The sequence below is a fragment of the Molothrus aeneus genome, chromosome 2 (assembly GCF_037042795.1).
Source record: "Molothrus aeneus isolate 106 chromosome 2, BPBGC_Maene_1.0, whole genome shotgun sequence".
Lineage (NCBI taxonomy): Eukaryota > Metazoa > Chordata > Aves > Passeriformes > Icteridae > Molothrus > Molothrus aeneus.
Genome location: NC_089647.1, coordinates 24857997 through 24876335, shown reverse-complemented (window position 1 = coordinate 24876335; position 18339 = coordinate 24857997). Strand labels below are relative to the sequence as shown.

Below are 18339 nucleotides of genomic sequence, written 5' to 3'. Positions count from 1 at the left end.
CAGAAGCTGCTTTACCCTCCCAGACAGCAAAGACCCCAGTGTTATAGCAATTAAATCAAAGCATATTCAGAAACTTACAAAAAAATGCCCCGAGCCATTGCAACAGACTGTACAAGGAACCTGATCTAATAATTAGGCTGGTACTTTGAATTCCTAAAAGATAGCTTGATTTTCAGCCTGAATCACTTTCTTAAATATGTAAGTACTAGAGCCAGGGACATGCTTTAGGCTACCAGAAATGTTTGTTACAATCAATTATTGTATAATAATAATTTCTCAACAAGATGTTTCCTAGATTTTCTGTACTTAAAGCTAAGGCAGGCCTCCACTATAGGCCATTGTGACTACTACCACCATTGCACTCCTTATTATGGGGCACAATATGTCAAAATCAATACAAGTCACATAGGAGTTGGCAAGACCTTTCCTTGTGCTTGGACTCAAGTGCTGTGTATTGTGGCATTGCTGCCCTCTCCTCTCTGGGAAAATGTGCACACTAGGTGCATGAAGTAACTCACCAGCCCGCAGGATCCACAAACCCAAACCAGCCCACGGATTGAGGTGAGGATTTCCAGCAAGCTAAGGAAAACGTGCGGGCAGGATGGATTGCCCTAGCATTCCCCTTTAACCTCACCCTCCAGGCAGTGAAAAGCACTTTAACTCAGGCCCATTTCGAGGCCACTGAACAGGCCAACCCTTGCTCGTGTTGTCCCGAAGCACAGAGCTGCCTGAGGCTGTGCGGAGGCACTAGGGGGGTTAAAGCCGAGCTCAGCCCTGGCCCAAACCTACCCACAAAGCCAAGGACGGGGACTGCGGCATCCAGGGAAGGCTCGCACACAGTGGAGAGCACGCAACAACACCATCTCTGCAGCAGCTGCAGCTCACTTTGACTTTCACTTTATTTGCACTTTTATTTATTTCTGGCCTAAGGCCTGTTGGTACAGAGCTCAGACAACTACAGCTGAGAGAACTCGGGTTGTCCAGGCTGGAAAAGTGAAGGCATCCGGGTGACCTAATTGAGGCCTTTCAGTACCCGAAGGGAACTTACAGGAAAGATGGGGCAAGACTATTTAAAGGAGCCTGCAGCGACAGGACAAGAGGAAATGTGTTCAAATTAAAAGAGAGTACATTTAGATTAGATATTAGGAAAAAAATCTTTACTGTGAGGATGGTGAGCCACTGGAACAGGTTGCCCAGGGAAGTTGTGGATGTGCCATCTCTCGAGGTGTTCAAGGCCAAGTCGGATGGGGTTTTGGGCAAGCTGGTCTAGAGGGAGGCGTGCCTGCCCATGCCAGGGGGGTTGGAACTGGATAATCTTCAGGTCCCCTTCCATCGCAAGCCATTCTATGAGCTGGGCAGCGCCAGGCAGCGCGGGGCCCCTCCGCCGCCTCCCGCCATCTCCGACAGCACCCACAGCCCTGAGGCTCCCTGCCGACCCTTTCCCCGGGCTCCCCGCTGACCTGTCAGCCCCCACCGCTGCACGTCCGCCTCCTGCACGCCCGGACCCCCGGCTCGGGCGCCGCCGGCGCGGCGGAGCGCTTGGAAGAAGCGGGACATGGCGGGACGTCAGTCACCCCCGCCACTGCTCGATTCCCGCCGCCTGAGGCCGGCTGCGGGCGGGGCCAGCCCCAGCACCGCCCCGGCAGCGGGAGGGCTCGCCGGGAGGGAGCACTGCGATGGCGCCGCTGCTGCTGCTGCTCCTGCCGCTGCTGTTCGCGGCCGCCGCCGCCTACCTGTGCTGCGGGCGGCGGTACACGGGCAGCGCGGCCGCCGTGCTGCACCGCCGGGGGCCGCGCCAGGCCGGGCCAACGGGCCCGCCCCGGGACATCGTGAGCGCCGGGCAGGGCCGGGCAGGGGGCGCGGGGCGGCGGGGCGGGCGATCACCTCACTTCTCGCCTTCTCTCCGCAGTGGGCTCCGAGGCTGTGCGGCGCCGGGCTGCGCCTCTTCGTCCATGTGGCTAACACGGTGAGTGCGGGCCGGCAGACGGGGCAGTGAAACCCGGGGCTGCGCGGGGAAAACCGGGCGGGGGGTCCGGAGGGAGCGGGGCTCGGCGGGGAGGGTGTGGCTCTCTGCGAGCTCTCGAGTTCTCCCGGCCCCACAGATGTGATGCCGCGGGCACTGAGAGCGCCGGCCTCTGGCTGAGGGGGTCCTGTGTGTCTTCGAGTGTGGAGACCTTTGGAGCTGACATCAAACTCGAAGTAGAGCTGCCAGCAGCTTTCCTTGGACGTTAAAGGGCTCGGCAGCTTTGTGAGGGGGGTTCCAGCTGGGTGCTAAGGCAGCTGTGCCGCCGGGGCTCCCCTCGGCTGGGCTCTGGCGTGTTCGGGAGCCTGCGGGACTGGGACCCCTCGGTGTCGGGGTGCAGAAGGGACAAAAGCCTGCATCCCCTGCACTGCCCACCTCGCACCTGCTTCTGCTGGAAGCAGCTGGGCCTTATTGCTGCTGTTGCCTGGCCTTTCCTTTTGAGCGCACAAAAGTTTTTTTTCAGCCGTGTCGCCTGTTACAAAGCTTATTGTCCGGCTGGGCCTGGAGTGAAACAGCTTAATAGGCTGTGTTTATTTGTGAGAATACCTTAGGAGTGGCTTCTGTCAAGATGTAACAACCAGAGTACTTTGTTATCTTTTGCTTTGTGGCGGCTTCTGGTGCATGGCGAAGGGCTTCTTTCCTTTCTGATACCTCCCTTGGAAAGGGGATGTGAGATTCTCAATCTCCTACAGGATTGTGCTGTGTTAGATGTAGATTAGGAGCCGTGTGTTTTCAAAAAGGTGCTGTAATTCTTATGCAATGTGTGAGGTAACATGCTGCTTTGTGGGGCTGGCAGTGTGAGCCTTGCCTCAGACTTGTACTGTATTTGTACATCCCACAACGTGTTTCTGAAGTCCATTGTTAAGGTATTAAGACAGGACAGAACAAGGCTGGTCTCTTTGGGACTGTTGATGCTGCTACTCTGGGAGCCAGGGTATTGAAAGACTATTTTCTGCTGTCTGCTACCACAGAGTTTCTAAATTTCTCACACTTTTCCAAGTTGACTCATGTTACTGTGGGAGCTGGTTGAGAGATGGGCAAGGTCCTAATAGTATATAAAATAATAAGCTCCTGCCTTATCCAGTGTTTGCATAATCTGTGGAACATGAAGGAAATAATGGATGGGAGCTATATAGAAGCTTCTTAAAAGTGCTGCAGATGCAGGCTTTCTGTGTGAGTCAGGGAAAGACAAAGGCAGAAGAATCAGAAGAATACTCTTTTTATAATTATATAAATATGAAACGTGGGGGGAAAGCATTTCAGGCCATTTTTGTAGTGTAAAATACAAGTGTTTGTGCTGTTTCTTTACTGTATAGCATTGTATGCTCTCTAGGGTGCTCTGAGCCTGCAGCAATCGTGAGCATATTCAGCATTCCTTGTCCAGTGAAAGAAGGTGTTCAGGTCAAAGTTGCTGCAAACCAACATTTTTGCTTGCTTTTTTCCTAGGCTTTTGGGCAGATCTGCTTACTGCCATTCTTAATGAGGTAAGCGTGGGGACTTTTCTCCTGCTCTGGGTTTCTTTTATTTCTTGTTTTAGGTTTAAGGTACTTGCATTGCACACTGCTTGTAGGTTATCTGAAATTGTATTTATTAAAGAAAAAGCTGCATAATTTGATTGGAGAATAAGATTACTTCACAGATGTTTGCTTGATTATTTTTTTAACTACTGTCATTTGAGTGGGTCTCTCCGAGAAGAAATTAATCATTTTTCACACTCGTGCAGGTGCATAGAAATTGTATTCACCACCTTTTCTTTTTGCCTTTTGTTTGCCTTTATGTCTCTTTGTCTTTGCTCTTTTGTTAAAGGACAATCTTTTTTTCAAAGCTGGTGGCTGTGCAAATATGTTGTTCTTATCACTGATAGGGTTAAAAGAATAGTAGTAGTGGGGAAGTGAGGCCAGACATAAAGTTCAGGGAGTTTGGTAAGTTCTTTTTAATGACGTTCTCTATTTTAGGTCAGCCTTTCTTCTTTCTCTCACATGTGTTTTTGTTCAGAAACTGATTTTAAGTATACATTGCACTAGGAGTACGAGGACACTTGGGTAAGAGGTTCAAGAACCTCTTAGTGTTTTTTTCATGTAGTTTGCCCATCATTTAAAGGGTCATCTGTGCAGATCCCAGGACACTGAAAACTGTGTCCCCCCTGAATCTGACTTGGGATGTGGGCTTTTTGAACAAATCAAACCCAGGCAAGTGTCACTGCTGTTAAACTGCAGATCATTCCTGGATAACTGTGTCAGGGTTTTGATCTCCTTGCTTTGTGTGGTCCAAGCTATGGATTTATGCTGCAATCTCCATTGTATTTGATTGCAAACAAACTATGTTCAAGTAGGTCATGGAAAAGTCTGAAGAGGTGCTTGTTTTAACAGGATTAGTGGTTGAATGTACAGCTTACACTACATTCTTCTTTTATTTTCCTCTCCACTCCTGTCTTGTTTGGTCTGTGAATGAGAGGTCTAATTAAGTGAATCAAGAACTTCCACCATTTCTTTCCCAGCTCGAGTTTACAGAGGCTGGCTTTATATCAAGAGGTAGGAGGCTTTGTTAAACAGGCGGAATACATTTGATGCTGCCTTTAGGAAATATGTGAGAGAGATTAGCTTGTAACTGTTGCAACTCCCTGCTATGAAAGCAGACTGCTAAGACAAAATGTTCTTGGGTAAAGGTTCCTTCTGAACAGTCTGAAAAATTAGTCATAGTTGAGGTTGAAAACTCCAGCAGCGACTCTCTCTTATTCAGAATGAACAACTTCTCGCTTATGCGTTCCCTTGACATTCACGAAGATCCCACGTTTATCCCGGAGGTTGCTGCGGAGGTTACAGAAGACAAGTCTGAAGCTGAAAGCCCTTCAGATGTTATCAGGCAGCTGACAGATGCAAGGTCAGTATGTGATGTGCAAGAGAGAAGTGGAAGAATACACGTGCTGGCACTGTTATGTTAGTGGGAAGCTGTCATTGTCAGCAATTTAGATTGAATTCTTGTTTCCATGCCCAGCCACTTGACAAAACAAATAGTGCTGTCAGTCATCTTGCCTTTTGTAATTTACAAATCACCAGTAATTACAAGCAATGTGAAAGGGAAAAGTCTGCCTTTTGGGGAGAGACCAAATTCTGCCCTTACCAGGGCTCTGGTTGCACTATCAGAGCAGGTACACTTAGTGTTTGGCTAGTCAGTAAAAACAGATTCCTTTAAGTGACTTTACAGGAGTGCTGTTTCTAGCCTGCAGAGAATCTCAAAGAGAACACCAGGTTTGCTTGGAGGAGGGGAGGAACACATGTTCTAAAGAAAACGATGCACAAGAAATTAGCTTTGTTAGTGATGAGAAATGGCCTGCTGCTTATGTGCTAGAGCCATTGATTTGGTGTTGAAGCAGTTCACTTGTGTGTAATTTTGTGTGAGCTGCAAGGTGCCTTTTCCCACTCCTGCCCTACACACCCAGATGTCCTGTTGACTGTCTCTGGATTGAACTTTTGGCAGAGGTCCTGGGAGTAGATTCACAAGTATATTCGAGCTAGGCTATAAAGTTGTAGTGGTGAGTAGCAAATGTAAATCTGGAATATATTTTGAGCAGTTTAATGGCTACTGTATTCAGTAGGAATATGAAGAAACTAGAACATACTTATAGTATTTGCAAGCAGCCCCAATGTCTGGGAAATGATTGGCATCCGACTCCAAGGCTTCGGAATGCTGAACACTCAGTTTATTAAAACTATATTATATTACATGACATCTATATTAAACAGATACATACTATACTATGTCATATTTACTTCTAACTACTACTGAAAAACTCATAACTGTCTCCAGACCAACAGTCCACACAGCTTGGACCTGATAGGCTAATTAACATAAACAATTCCACCAGAATCCAATTACCAAATTCCTTCAGGTAAACAACCTTCCCAACACATTCCACATGTGCAAAATACCAGGCACAGCAAGCAGAGATAAGAATTGTTTTTTCTTTCTCTGAGGTTCCTCACTGTGATTCCCAGGAAATATCCTTGGGAAGTTGTGCCTGCTTGCTCTCTATAAGAGAGCTACAGCTACACATACACCAGGCAAAACTGGTCCCTTATTTCTGTGGCATCCCTAGTATGCCTGTTGCCTGGCTTGTGTGCAAGGAGTCTGACAGAGTGTGAGCTGCAGTGCAGGGCCTGGCAATCCACATGGTTTGCTGTGAGTGATGCCCAAATCTGCATTGGACAGTGATGCTGAAGTCTACAGGTCTGAACAAATCTGGCTGTAGTAGCTCACAGTTGCACCTTTTAATCCTTTCTTTTGCAGGTCTGATTCTGCTAGGAACGGGTTTAGCTTCAAAGGGATCAAAGACTATCTGGAATGCTACCGGTAGGTGAAATTATGGTCTGGAAACAACCTGTCCCACATGTTCCTCTGCTGTGGGCTGCCACTGTTCCACAGGTTCTCAGGCATCTCTTTGTTAGCATTGTCCTTGAGGTGCCATTGTTTATCATCACTTCCTGATGTTCTTTCCCTTTAGTAGAATAACAAAGGAAAGTCAGCTGGGAGAGCTGGCACAACTTTACAAGCCCTGCAAGGATATTTAAATGCCATTTTCTTTGGCTTATTGTCAGTCTTGTCTGAGAGAGATTTCTACATATCTTGTTTTCTCAAACATGAGTGAGAAGTAGATGAAAGTTGATCTGGATTATGCAAGTTGTGCATACTGTGGGTCTCCGATGAATCCCTTGGTTCCCCAGCTCCTTGTGCTTCTCTGAGCATGACACCTGCTTCCACCCAGTAAACGTGTCCAGCTTGGAAAGAGCTGAAAACGGCCCCCTGACTCTGGGGTTCCACGAGCTGTTGGCCGCCTGGTGATCCTAGTTGCCTCTGGGTCATGTGCCAGAAGTGGAGCCCTTGGAAAAATATTCTTGCACCCCTAGAACTGGTTCCTCAAGGGCCATCTCTGCCTGTAGGCTGTGTCATTGGAGCAAGGACTGACACTGCAGTCTGGTGTTACAGGTGCATCTTGGCCACAAGGCTTTTGTGTGAGCCAGAGATGGTGTGTTTGTGGTGAAACACAGCCTTTGCCAGGAGGGGAGGGAAGGTTTATTAAAGGTGGATTATGACAGTACTGCTGGCAGCCCCTTCTCTGTAATGAGAGGCCTGCATGAAGGGGTATGACCTCTTGGTCTTAGCTCAATATACCGGGAGTTTCATAGCTTCCAAGCTTTCAGGAGCTTGAGAACTCTCAGTATAGCTCTCAGCTGTTTTTCCCTGTTTATCTGTCTGGTGGTTCAGGAACATTTGGGTAACTCTCCTAGCTTTTGCTTCTCCTCTAAGGAGCATTCTGTGTAGGCAAATTCTCCCCTTAAGGAAAAGAATTTCCTGTCTTGATTGTGTCAGCAGTGTTCAGATCACACCACACAGAGATTCTTACCCGATTCTTGCTTAAAGCTGTCACAGCTGCCATCTTGCTGCATGGGAGACAAACCCTATGAGGGAAGGTCTTGTAACAAACTTCCAAATTCTCCTGTCCTGTAGGAGTGGGAAGCTGACACCAACCCAGGTAGCCAAGAACATCATTGCCATGTTGGAGGACTGTGACAAATCCACGCCGCCGCTCAGAGCCATAGTGCAATGGGACCAGGAGCAAATAATGCTGGTAATGACTGCCTCTGGTAGGAAAGGGGCCTCTGCCACCCCAAACATCCATTAGAAGGGCCAATATGCACAGAAAAATAAGTACATTTTTCCTTACTCTCTGTGTAGAGGACTACAAACAAGTTTGTTTTCCTTCCTGTGAAGAGAGGTAGCATCAAAGCAATCTGTTTCCTGCAGGATGACTGTTTATAATAGGACTTCTGTGCTTATGTGGCATCCATTAGTGTAGATGGTTCCAAGTTGTAGTTTCTCACCAGCATATGGTGGAAGAAGGAAACTTTGATAGACTGGCCAGGAATGCCATTTTTTATATCCATTCCAATACTGGTGATGACCTTCAGCTCAGCTAAATATATATATAGCATATGCTTTATGCTTTTTCTCTGTGCAGATGGCTGAGGCCTCCACTACTCGTTACAGGAATAAGTGTACCCTGTCTTGTCTGGATGGCATCCCAGTGTGCCTGAAAGAAGAGTTCAAAGTGGTGAGTTTCCTTGTCTAGCTGCCAGTTCCTGCTGCAGATGGTTAACCTGGACAACTCACTGTGATAAGGTTTTGAGACCAACTTCTCAGCAGAAGCCTGGGAATATGTTTGTAATGTGGGGTTGTATGTGGGTTTGTAGTGAGTAGGATTAACAAGTTTTGCAAGGTGAAGAGAGATCTTGCATACAGCAGACATGCTCCATATCTTGTACTGATCTCTTTAATCCACAGGGAGTAGAGGGTGGGTGTGGGAAACAGTCTTATGATGAAATGAGAATGTATAAAAGCATCTGTACAGTGGGTGTAACTGTCTGTATTTCTCAGGCACTGATTCTGCTCCACTGGCAAAACATCCCTCTCACCTTAAAATACAAGTGCCAGAAATACACAAGTTCCTTTGAAAATTCCTACTGATGAAGATTTTTACCTGTGGCCTAATAGCTAACAGTAAATGCTTGTGGCAGTGCCATCAGGCTGTTGTAGGCTCTGCAGAGACCTACCCCTGTGGTGGGAGGCCTGTTTATGTACAGATTCTTCTGTTGCTTCCTCAAAGTAGAGTACTTAGCATATCCTGAAAATAGCCCATCTGTTATTTTGGAATCCAGCTAATCTTGATGCCAGGCTTCAGAGCGTGCAGATCTGAAATGTTGTAGCTCTGTCCATAGACAGATGGAACACAGAGCTGTGTGCCATGGGGCCAAGGTGATCTTCAGCTTCTGAGCATGGCAATTACATTACTACAGGGAGGCAGGCTTTGATCATCTACTGTTTCTGCTCTTATGTATCATGGTGTGAAAAGGACTCCTCTGCATAGGAGAAAGACCAAACATTGAAGGGTCAAGTCCTGACAGACACCAACACGGGACAAGTTGAAGAGTAGTGCTCCCTAGCCCTTGCTTACCTCCTTGTCCTAATGTCTGGGATCTGTTGTGATATTGAAGTGTGCATGTGGTCCTTTGCCAGGGTTTTAGAATGAATAATTAGGTGTCTTCCTGCTAAGGTACCTTACCATCACCGAGTGGGAACAGTGTATCTTGGGACACAGCCAGAAACAGAAGATGCTACTGTGGCCAAGAAGCTGCGAGAGGCTGGGGCTGTCATTATTGGGGTCTCAAACATGCATGAACTAGGAACTGGAACAACTGGATGCAACCCTAATAGGTACAATCCCTATCTTCTCTCTTTTCCCAGTCTAGAAATACCTATGACTGTCCAGAACTCCCAGGGAAGGCTACAAAAATAAGGGGAAGCATGACCGAACCCTGAGGGTATGAAAACCCAGTACTGTACATTTGAGGGTTAGAGTAGCTGTGGAAGCCTGAAGGCTCCTGAAACCAAAGGAAGGAGAAGCTCCAAGTGTTGTCTGCTGAGTGAGGAACTTGTCAGGCCTTACAGGCCTGGAGGTGTGAATGTTTATAGTATGAGTGGTACACAAAAGCTGTGACAGAAAACAAATAAATAGTCATGTAATGCTCAGCCTCAGTGATGGCTGAAGGCCTGGAACATTGAGAGAAAGGTACAGTCATCTCAGGAGAACATAGTGGCTTTACTTCCTAGCTAAAACAGGTTCACTGAATTTGCTTTACTGTGGTGAGTTCTCCAGCTATAGCCAAGCTGAGAGCTCAGCTCCAGAGCAGTGGTGCTCACAGCCTTGATGAGCCTTGTGCAGAGGCAGCTGGGTGGAACAAGGGCTCCCCCTCGGATGCAGCAGCGTGCCAGCATTTCCAGCATTTCTTCACCGTGGGAGGGCAGTTGGATACCCAGTGGCTTGGCAGGGCTCTGCTGGCTGGGGCTGTGGTCAGGCTGGAGACATGGGGAGCTGCTGCTTGGTGATAAAGGGCAGAGCTGACTTGTTTGTCTGTAAGGGTTGCTGACCACCAACTGCTCCACCTTTTGGAATTGCATCATGCACTGCGGCAGGCAGTAATGGCATGGTGCCATTGCCAAGAGAAGAGCTGAAGTAGCATCTTTTCTCTTGCTTTGGGCCTCTTTTGGGTGGGCTGCTTATGCTCACAGGAGATTGGACTCTGAGGCAGAAGTCTTTTATGCATCCTGTTTTCTAGAGACAGGCACTTTCTGAGATAAAATGGCATCTCTTTACCAAGAGATCAGAATTCCTGAGCTGTGTTTCTGGATCTTTTCCTGCCGTATAGTGCACACAGTCCTCCTAAGAAAAGGTTAAACAATCTTTGTCTGCTTCAGGTACCACAAGATCCCTAGGAATCCCTACAATCCTAACCACTTCACAGGTGGGAGCTCCAGTGGGTCAGCAGCAGCTGTAGCAGCAGGTAGGTGGTCCTAAGTGGAGTTGGTGGGAGGAAGGTCCTGAGCCAGAGTACCTCAGGCATTTTGTTTTTATGGGGGGTTTGGGTTTAGCAGCTGGAGGGAACTTGTAGCTAAACAGAGAGCTCTGTGTGCTCTTGGATACAGCTGCTGGTAGAATGGACAGGGCAACATGTTGTGTCTCTGATCACAGGCCAATGTGTGGGTTTTTTGTAGGTCTCTGCCCCGTGGCTATTGGCACAGATGGAGGAGGCTCTGTGAGGATTCCTGCTTCGTTCTGTGGTGTGGTGGGGCTGAAAGGTAGAGCCCTTTAATCATGGAGGGGTGTGTGTTTGTCTTGTTTTCTGTTCCAGATAGAATGCCACAAACAAGTCAGACACTTATTAATTCCTGTGGAGTAAAATTTGACCAGAGAAACTCTGAAATATAACACCCTGAGAGTCATGAGGGTTAGCATGGCAGCATGGAAGTATTCTCTACTCTCTGTTGAACACGTGTTCAAAAAACCTAACTTACTTACATCAAATACTAAAGAAAATATGCATGCTGCTTTTCCTTTCTACCCTTTCCTTTCTGCCTTTAATCTGAGACCAGATACTCAGCCATTACTCTCTTTCTGTCCTTCACATGTGGTCAGCTTGACGAATCTTGATTCATCTGAGGAAGATGATGATGATAACAAAATGCAAGTGGTCAGAAAGGTGATATGAGTACTTGCAGAATACAGCTGGTGTTAGGCATGAAGTCTCACCAGTGAAGTGGGTGAGACCTCCCATGGGGTGCTGTCTTCTGCTGTTGATAATCCTGCTCCTGCCTCCCCATCCTCCACACCAGAAATGCTGCTTCTGCATATTTAAATACAACTATTCCAAAATGTCCCTGCACATATTTCCCCTCAACTAAATAATTTCTATGGGGGGAAACCAGTTTCACTACTCACATGTTTCACTGATGAGACAGATTGGGGTCAGCAGAACAGGGTACTGAAGGATGAGAGACTGGGCTCTGAAACAGCAGACATAAAAGTGACTGGCAGGGGTTTGCTGTTTATCCTGGGTGCACCAGAGCCATGTAGGTGGCTCTTCCCAGTGACTGCTGATACCCAGCTAAGTCCCATTTCTTGTTCTCCAGGTACATTTGGGCGCATCAGTTGTCATGGCAGCTTGCCACTCTCCTACTCCACAGTCAGCGTAGGTAAGAGAACTTGTGCACCACTTCAGGGACCTTGCTGTGTGCTGCTCTCTCTCACAGGGGAGGCAATCTCTGCCTAGAACAGGCTTGGGGAGGAAGGCACTATTTACCTCTTGTCACTTTTTTATTTATAACTGGTCTCTTTTACAGGCCCTATCTGTACATCAGTGGCAGATGCAGCCATTGTTTACAGTATCCTTGCTGAGCCAGATCTGCTCTATCCATATGGTAGGTGAGCCCTCTCCCTCCCTGAGCCCAGATGCTCTCTCTTCCTAGAGGCATCTTAGAATAAAAGGAGGAACTCTTCTTTGTTCCCTGCAGGACTAAAACAGCCCAAAGCAACCCTATCTGATATGTGTGCTCCTGACCTGAAAGGCTTAAAACTGGGAGTGGACTGGACATTTTTTAAGGTGCCTGGTTTATCTCTTATCTTTCTGCTGCTTTGCAAAATAAGATTTTAAAGGAGCCCAGTGCATTCATTGTTCTCTTTCCTGTCATAATTAAAGCTTCTCATATTTAGTCCTGTAACTGGAAGATAATAGAGCCTGTGTGAAAACATCAACATGGAGATATTTTTTCCTAAGGCAGAGTTTTGAGTAAGAGTCTGTTGGAGGCATGGGGAAAGGTCATGACTACTGCTTATTCTATTGGAAGCAATGCTTCTGAACTGATAACAAAAGGCAGTTAGTTTAAAATCAAATGAGGAAAAGGAGTGTATCCACTCGGTGACAGTGCTATAGCTGCTGAATGTTATTTCATTATTCCAGTGTAGAAATGGGGCTTGCAAGCTAGTGCTGCTTGAAAATTGTAATACAGCCCCACAAATGTACTCAGGATTTCTTCCTGAAGGAAAAAAAAGACTCTTACTGGCTCTGGCATGGTGCAGACAAGGAATATTCTCTGCTCTGGAAAAAGTGACCTTTCCTTTTTATTAGGGGTGTGACCTGCAAGCTGTTCTCTTGCAGCATGTGACCTAAGTCCTGTAGGACTGTGTTTCACTGCTGTTAGGGACAGGAACAAGGAAAGCACCATGAGGACTGAAGTCCTGGTGAGTGTGCTCACCAAGATGAGCAGTTATTAAAGTTCTTTTCTCTTATTCTTTAGGCATGTGATGCTGAAGTCCTGTCTGCCTGTGAGAAAGGTAAAGAGGGAAAGTCTGTAAGTCTTTTATTGTGCCAGATCCTATGGTGTCACTTTGTGCTCCTCTTGTGTATGCACTAAATAGCTCTTGCCTGAAGTCCTTAAAGGCAGTTGCTTAAAGGAGTCTGCTGGATGAACAGCAGTAACTTTGTATTGGGGAAGCCCCCCTGACTGCTGAGGGTTAAAAAGCTCAGCAGTTGTAGGCTTGTCAGATTACAATAGAAGAATGCAGTCCAGTGTGCTCAGCCTCTGTGTGTATAAAGACAGATCTGTGCTTGGTAATACTTACTCTGCAAGCTTTAATGGTAAAAGACTTTTAAGGAAAGGCCTTGTTTCACAACATAATGCTCAGTAGTAATAGAGTACTGGGTCTTTGTGATATATCCAGTCCTCTGGTATTTCCTTGAAATCTGCCAAGTGGTGCCTCTAGGGTGCCTTTGTCAGAGTTTAGACTAAGCAAAATTGACCCTGGTGAGTACTTGGGGGTGGAGGAGAAAGCCTCTACAATGCCTGGTATAGTAGTTGCATTGGAGCTGAGTATTCAGGCTTTGTCTGGATTTTCTTCACCCTCCTTATTTCCACAAACACAGTCCTACATTTATAGAGTTTTCTTAGGAGAGATGGATCCATAAGCAAGCTTGGGTATTTATGAAGAAGCTGGGGTCACAGAAAGGAGAGGATTCTTTTCAGACTGCAAAAGATTCACTTTTCCCAAAGTCTTGGTGTTCAGCCTTGTTAAAGTGCATCGAGATTTAGTGGCTCTGTATCATTTACCTGGTCACCTGAGTATTCCCTGATTCCTTTACCATTATGGTTCAGAAGAGGCTTTGAATGGGATCTCATAATGCTAAATAATCACTTCATGCTGATAAAACACTGGTCATGTGAAGTGCTCAGGGAAACATTGTCAGTCCTTCTACTCTTTGGCTTAACTGGGAGGCTAGAGGGGTGAGGTGAATTTGCCTGAAATAGAGCAGGTAAGTTAGGAACCTGTCTGCAGCCCCTGCCCTATTGGAATACTGAGATGTACTTAGGTTGAAAGCATTTCCCTGGGGGAAGCAGCTGCAGCTGTGCATGCCACACAGTGCACTGAAAATGCTTGCCCTGCAATGGCATATGGGGTCTCTCACTCTGCAGGGGTTAGGGATTTGCAGCCTTTCTGTGAAGTCTGGAGAACTCAGGGATGCTGTCTGTGCTTTACCTGTCCTGTACACAGCGGTGAAGCACCTGCAGAGTTTGGGAGCCAGTGTGGTTGAAGTCTCTCTTCCAGAGATGGAGGAAGCCCGAGTGGCACATGTGATCTGCATTCTCAGTGAGATGAGGGACTTCCTGCAACCTGACTTCAATAAACATTTCCATGAAATGGTAAGTAGCAGCAGCTTGGAGCAGTAGTTGTTCTGACTGATACAGATCAAATATCATGTCAGTGAGAAACCTGACGTGCTCCTGCTTCTTCTATGACAAACTATCTGTTGGATGGCTACTGGTATAGAAGAGCAGACTGGGAAGAGAACTCCTGGGCTGTCACAGTTCAGTTTCCTGCAAGCAGAGCCTTGATCAGTTTTTTTCTATTTCAGAATTTGGAAACTCGGGCTAGCCTGGCTTTGGCTTGCCAGTTCACAGCTCTGGATTATATTAAGGTAAGGTGAAGGCTGAAGGGAGGCACTTAGTGAAACTGTAAAGGTGGGGTAGGGGCTTCTCTTAGCCTCCCCACACGCATGGGAAGATGTCACCCGGCTTTATCTGTCCTCTGCTGTGAAAGCATGCTGGATAGTAGGGCACCACAGAGGACATGCCACCTGTCTTGTACCCTGATTCCAAATTGTGGGAATGGTGTCTTCTTTTGCAAAGGCAGAGATGCTGATGGGCAGAGTCTGCTAGCATCAAACATGAATCTTCTGAGCCAAGAGGGCCCATCAGACAGTATTCTCTCTGCTTGCAGGCAAATCGACAGAGAACTCGGAGCATGAGATTTTTGCAAGAGATCTTCAACACTGTGAACTGTATCCTTACACCAGGTATTGGCACTCTTGGCTACAGAGACAGTCCTCAACAGCTGTGTGGCTTTTAAGAGCAGTCACTTCATTAACTTCCCCTCCTCAATTTTGAGAGTATGACTTTTGTGCACTTTGCTGTGACTTGCATCCTTAGAGGATAATGCAGCCTGATTAGAGAGACCACTGTGTATTTCTAGACTTAGTGGTTATATCCATGGCACTGCATCAGGTTGCCCAGAGAGCATGCAGGATCTTCATCCCTGGGAATATTCAAAAGCTATTTGGACATGGTCATGGGCACCCTGCACTTGCTGACCATTCCTGAGCCAGAAGGTTAGACAAGATGACTTCCTGAAGTCCCTTTCAAGTTCAGTCATTTTGTGATTCCTCCACAGCTGTTCCTTGCACTGCTCCAAGAATTTATGAATCTGACCTCTTGACTGGAAGCAGCGATATGACCTCTACAGTCCGGTGCATGAGGTAAGGAGAATGCTACTTGCACTACAGAAACAAATGTTTGGGAACAGCTGGCAAAGAACTTCAGACTGTGAGGTGGGAGAGATTAATCATAGCTGCCTCTACCAAAAAAGGATGAATTTGCTGCTGTCCCCAGGAATATTGATGACAGCTTTTTCCCTCTAGGTTCATGCAGCTTGGTAACTTCACTGGGATTCCAGGCCTTGTGGTCCCCATTGGATATTCTACTGCTGGGCTCCCGATTAGCCTCCAGGTGAGTATTTGCTCTTTGTGAATGCTGGGGCACAAAATCCCCAGCTGGCTTTGTCCTGAAGCATCACAGCCAGGTCTCTGCTGTTCCACACAGCTAACTTGAGGAGCTAGCAGTTACTGGAAGTAAAAGCTTTAATTTGAGGGTGATTTGCCTCACTCCTAAATGGCAGAGGTCTCTGCATATCTTTGAGAAAGATTTCTCTGTCTCCCTGTCTACTTGCATCAATACCCAGTATTCATCGCTACCCTTTCCTCTCTTATGTCTCATTTCTGTAACTTCTTTTAAATTCTTTCCCCATGAAACAGGTCTCATGTAAAGGAAAGATCTATGTCTTGCAATTGAAAGTCACACAGCTGCCTTTATCCCAAATACAGTGATGCCATACTTACTGGGGTAAAAGGAGAAAACATCTTTTGAGGATGTTGAGGTGTGGGGAAATTGTTTCCAAGGCTTTCAAGAGCATCTGTATGATGCTACTTTTTTTCATTTATCCTTCTCCTTCTGCCTCTCATCTTCTCCCAGGTCATGGCAAAATGGTGGGATGAAGCTGTTCTTCTGAGGATTGGCCTAAAGCTAGAGCAGTTCCGTGACCAGACCAAAAAACCATCCATTTATTATGACATCCTGGCGTGATGAAGCAACCAAGATGGGGAGCAAGTCTGGTTTTTTCCTAGTCTGACCTGACCAAGTATTAGAGTGAACTTGTTTTCAGTGATCATCAGAATAAGACATAGTAGCAGGCCCATCTGAGGAATGGGGACAAACCACTGATCTAATCAGGCAACTGAGGCTGAGCAGACATAATTTCTGCTCCCTGCTTGGTGGATGGTCCAGATTATACTAGGGAGACTAACTGTGCTAGCTAGTTGGGGTTTTGCCAACAGGGGAGGCTGCAACTATCTTCTACAATTTCTTCCCATGCAGGAGTCCTGTGTATGGGTGGAAGGCAGTTGCATCTGCAGGACTGCATGCAGGCAGTTCATACTACTGTACATGGCAAGGTAGAACCTTAACCTTCTCATGGTACTCCTCCTCTTCCAGTACAGAACAAAGGTACTGTTTCTGAAGGGGAAAGGCAGCAAACACTGCCTGGCGCCTTGGAATGAGGAGGATCTTAACCCACCTGCACTTAGGCAGTGTTTGTTTTGGCCCTGTACTCAGGCACTGGGTACAAAAACCCAGCAAACCATAAAGCCTGTAGGTAAGGAGGTGCTGCCAACAGTGCAAGGTCAGCCCAACGGCTGCACAGTGTCTGGGTGTGCTCACTGCCCCAGAGTCCTGCCTCTCTTAAAGCCTGACATGCAAGGGAAGGAAAAGCCACACCATGAACCCTCCCTGACTCCATCCCAAAGCCCTGGTGCAGTGTTTTGGCTTTTTTTTTTCACATCTCCATTTCCCAAGCTAAGCCTTGAAGAGCCTCTTTTCTCCTGCTGGTTGCTTATATATAAGCCTACTATCAAATGGAAGAAACCACTGGATAATGCTATGAAATACTGTTCAAGGGGTGCTGAGCCAGCTATTAGAAACAGGTGGAATTTCTAGGAAATGCTACTGAGTACTGAGCTACTGCAAAATTGAAGCTGGATGCAAGAAAGGTGTTGCACAAAGAGCAAAAGAGCATATGCAGCAAAGAGCCTGCTCTAGATAAGAAGCCAATCTTCTCTTATCTTTAAATTACTTCCTAAAGTCATCAAGGTAGACATGGATTACTACATACAGTATGACATGGCTGTAAGCCACCATGTTGTTTTATTGAAAGGCTCCAAACTGTAAATTTCCTAGTACCTTTGTCCTGCCAGCAACATTAGGGCCATGTGAAAAGAGAGGCTTAGGAGTAACTAAACCTAAGCATTTGTGTTCATTTTGGGGTGAATGCTCAGAAGCATCTCCTGTTGTCTACTTTATCAGGCATCCTGGGATTGTGATCAGGCTGCTGGAGCAGCTGTCCTACTAACAGCAGAGATCACTGAATTGTTATGTAGCTTGGAAGGAAAGAAGAAACAGAAAGTAGTTGCAGTTTCTCCCAAGCTCAGTACTGTTTTGGGATTTCTTTTTCCCATACCTACATATTCCTTAACCAGAGCTAGCACTTTACTAATGGCTGAAGTTGTCAGATGGCATCTGAATCCAAGAACATTGCATTGCAGTCCCCTGCTTAAGTACCTGAGTTAAAACATCAACTCCCACCATCAGCTATCACCAGCATGCACAGTTAATTGTGTGGCTGATAATACTTTTTATCTTGAATGGGATACTGCCACAACTGGTTTTTCACTGCAGTCTAGTATAGCTCAGCTTTAAGAAGAACAGTCTCAAAGCAAGGTATTTCCTGCTGAAATGTACTGCTTAGCAATAAGGGAGTTGGTAAGAGTTTCACAAGAATAAGTTTCAGCTAGGAACGTTTCTGCTTGAAGGAAATAACTGAATATTTCCTAATACAATGGTATTACTCAAGGAATTAAGAGATGAGTGTCTAAAATATTATGATCCTGCTAGATAAACCTATTTATTTCAAATCCCTTCCTAAATGCCACACTACCCTAAAATTCTAATTTCAATATTTAGTTCATTCTGTGGTCATGGTGAGGGAGCTCAGGTTGCTAGGAGGAGAGAGGCTGAAGTAAACAGTTAGTTTTTAAAAATACCTGCATCCTCCTAACAGTGGGAAGAAGAAAGAACTGAGTTTTTACTGGCTGACAGTAACACTGCTTCCTCCCTTTGCCTAAACATATTTCATCAATGCACATTTCCAGTGCAAGAATTTCCTAGTACTGAGGTCACTAAAATAAACTTTACTCATCCTGGTGAAAGGCCCCTGTGTTTCCTTTTTCCCCCTGCCTGTTTTTCCAAACTCTATAGCAGACCAG

General features: G+C 46.4%; 1 protein-coding gene across 1 annotated transcript; it reads left to right on the top strand.

Moving 5' to 3' along the window:
- Positions 1-1676: 1676 nt before the first annotated feature.
- Positions 1677-18282, top strand: LOC136571600 (uncharacterized). Its single transcript, XM_066572113.1, has 20 exons — positions 1677-1829; positions 1910-1966; positions 3470-3507; positions 4763-4903; positions 6311-6373; positions 7529-7649; positions 8040-8132; positions 9132-9292; positions 10334-10419; positions 10631-10714; positions 11546-11608; positions 11756-11833; positions 11927-12015; positions 12710-12746; positions 13962-14110; positions 14323-14385; positions 14688-14763; positions 15138-15222; positions 15385-15472; positions 15995-18282. Exons 1-20 carry the CDS (start codon positions 1677-1679, stop codon positions 16103-16105), a joined length of 1836 nt encoding a protein of 611 aa, XP_066428210.1. The 3' UTR covers positions 16106-18282.
- The last annotated feature ends 57 nt before the right edge of the window (positions 18283-18339 follow it).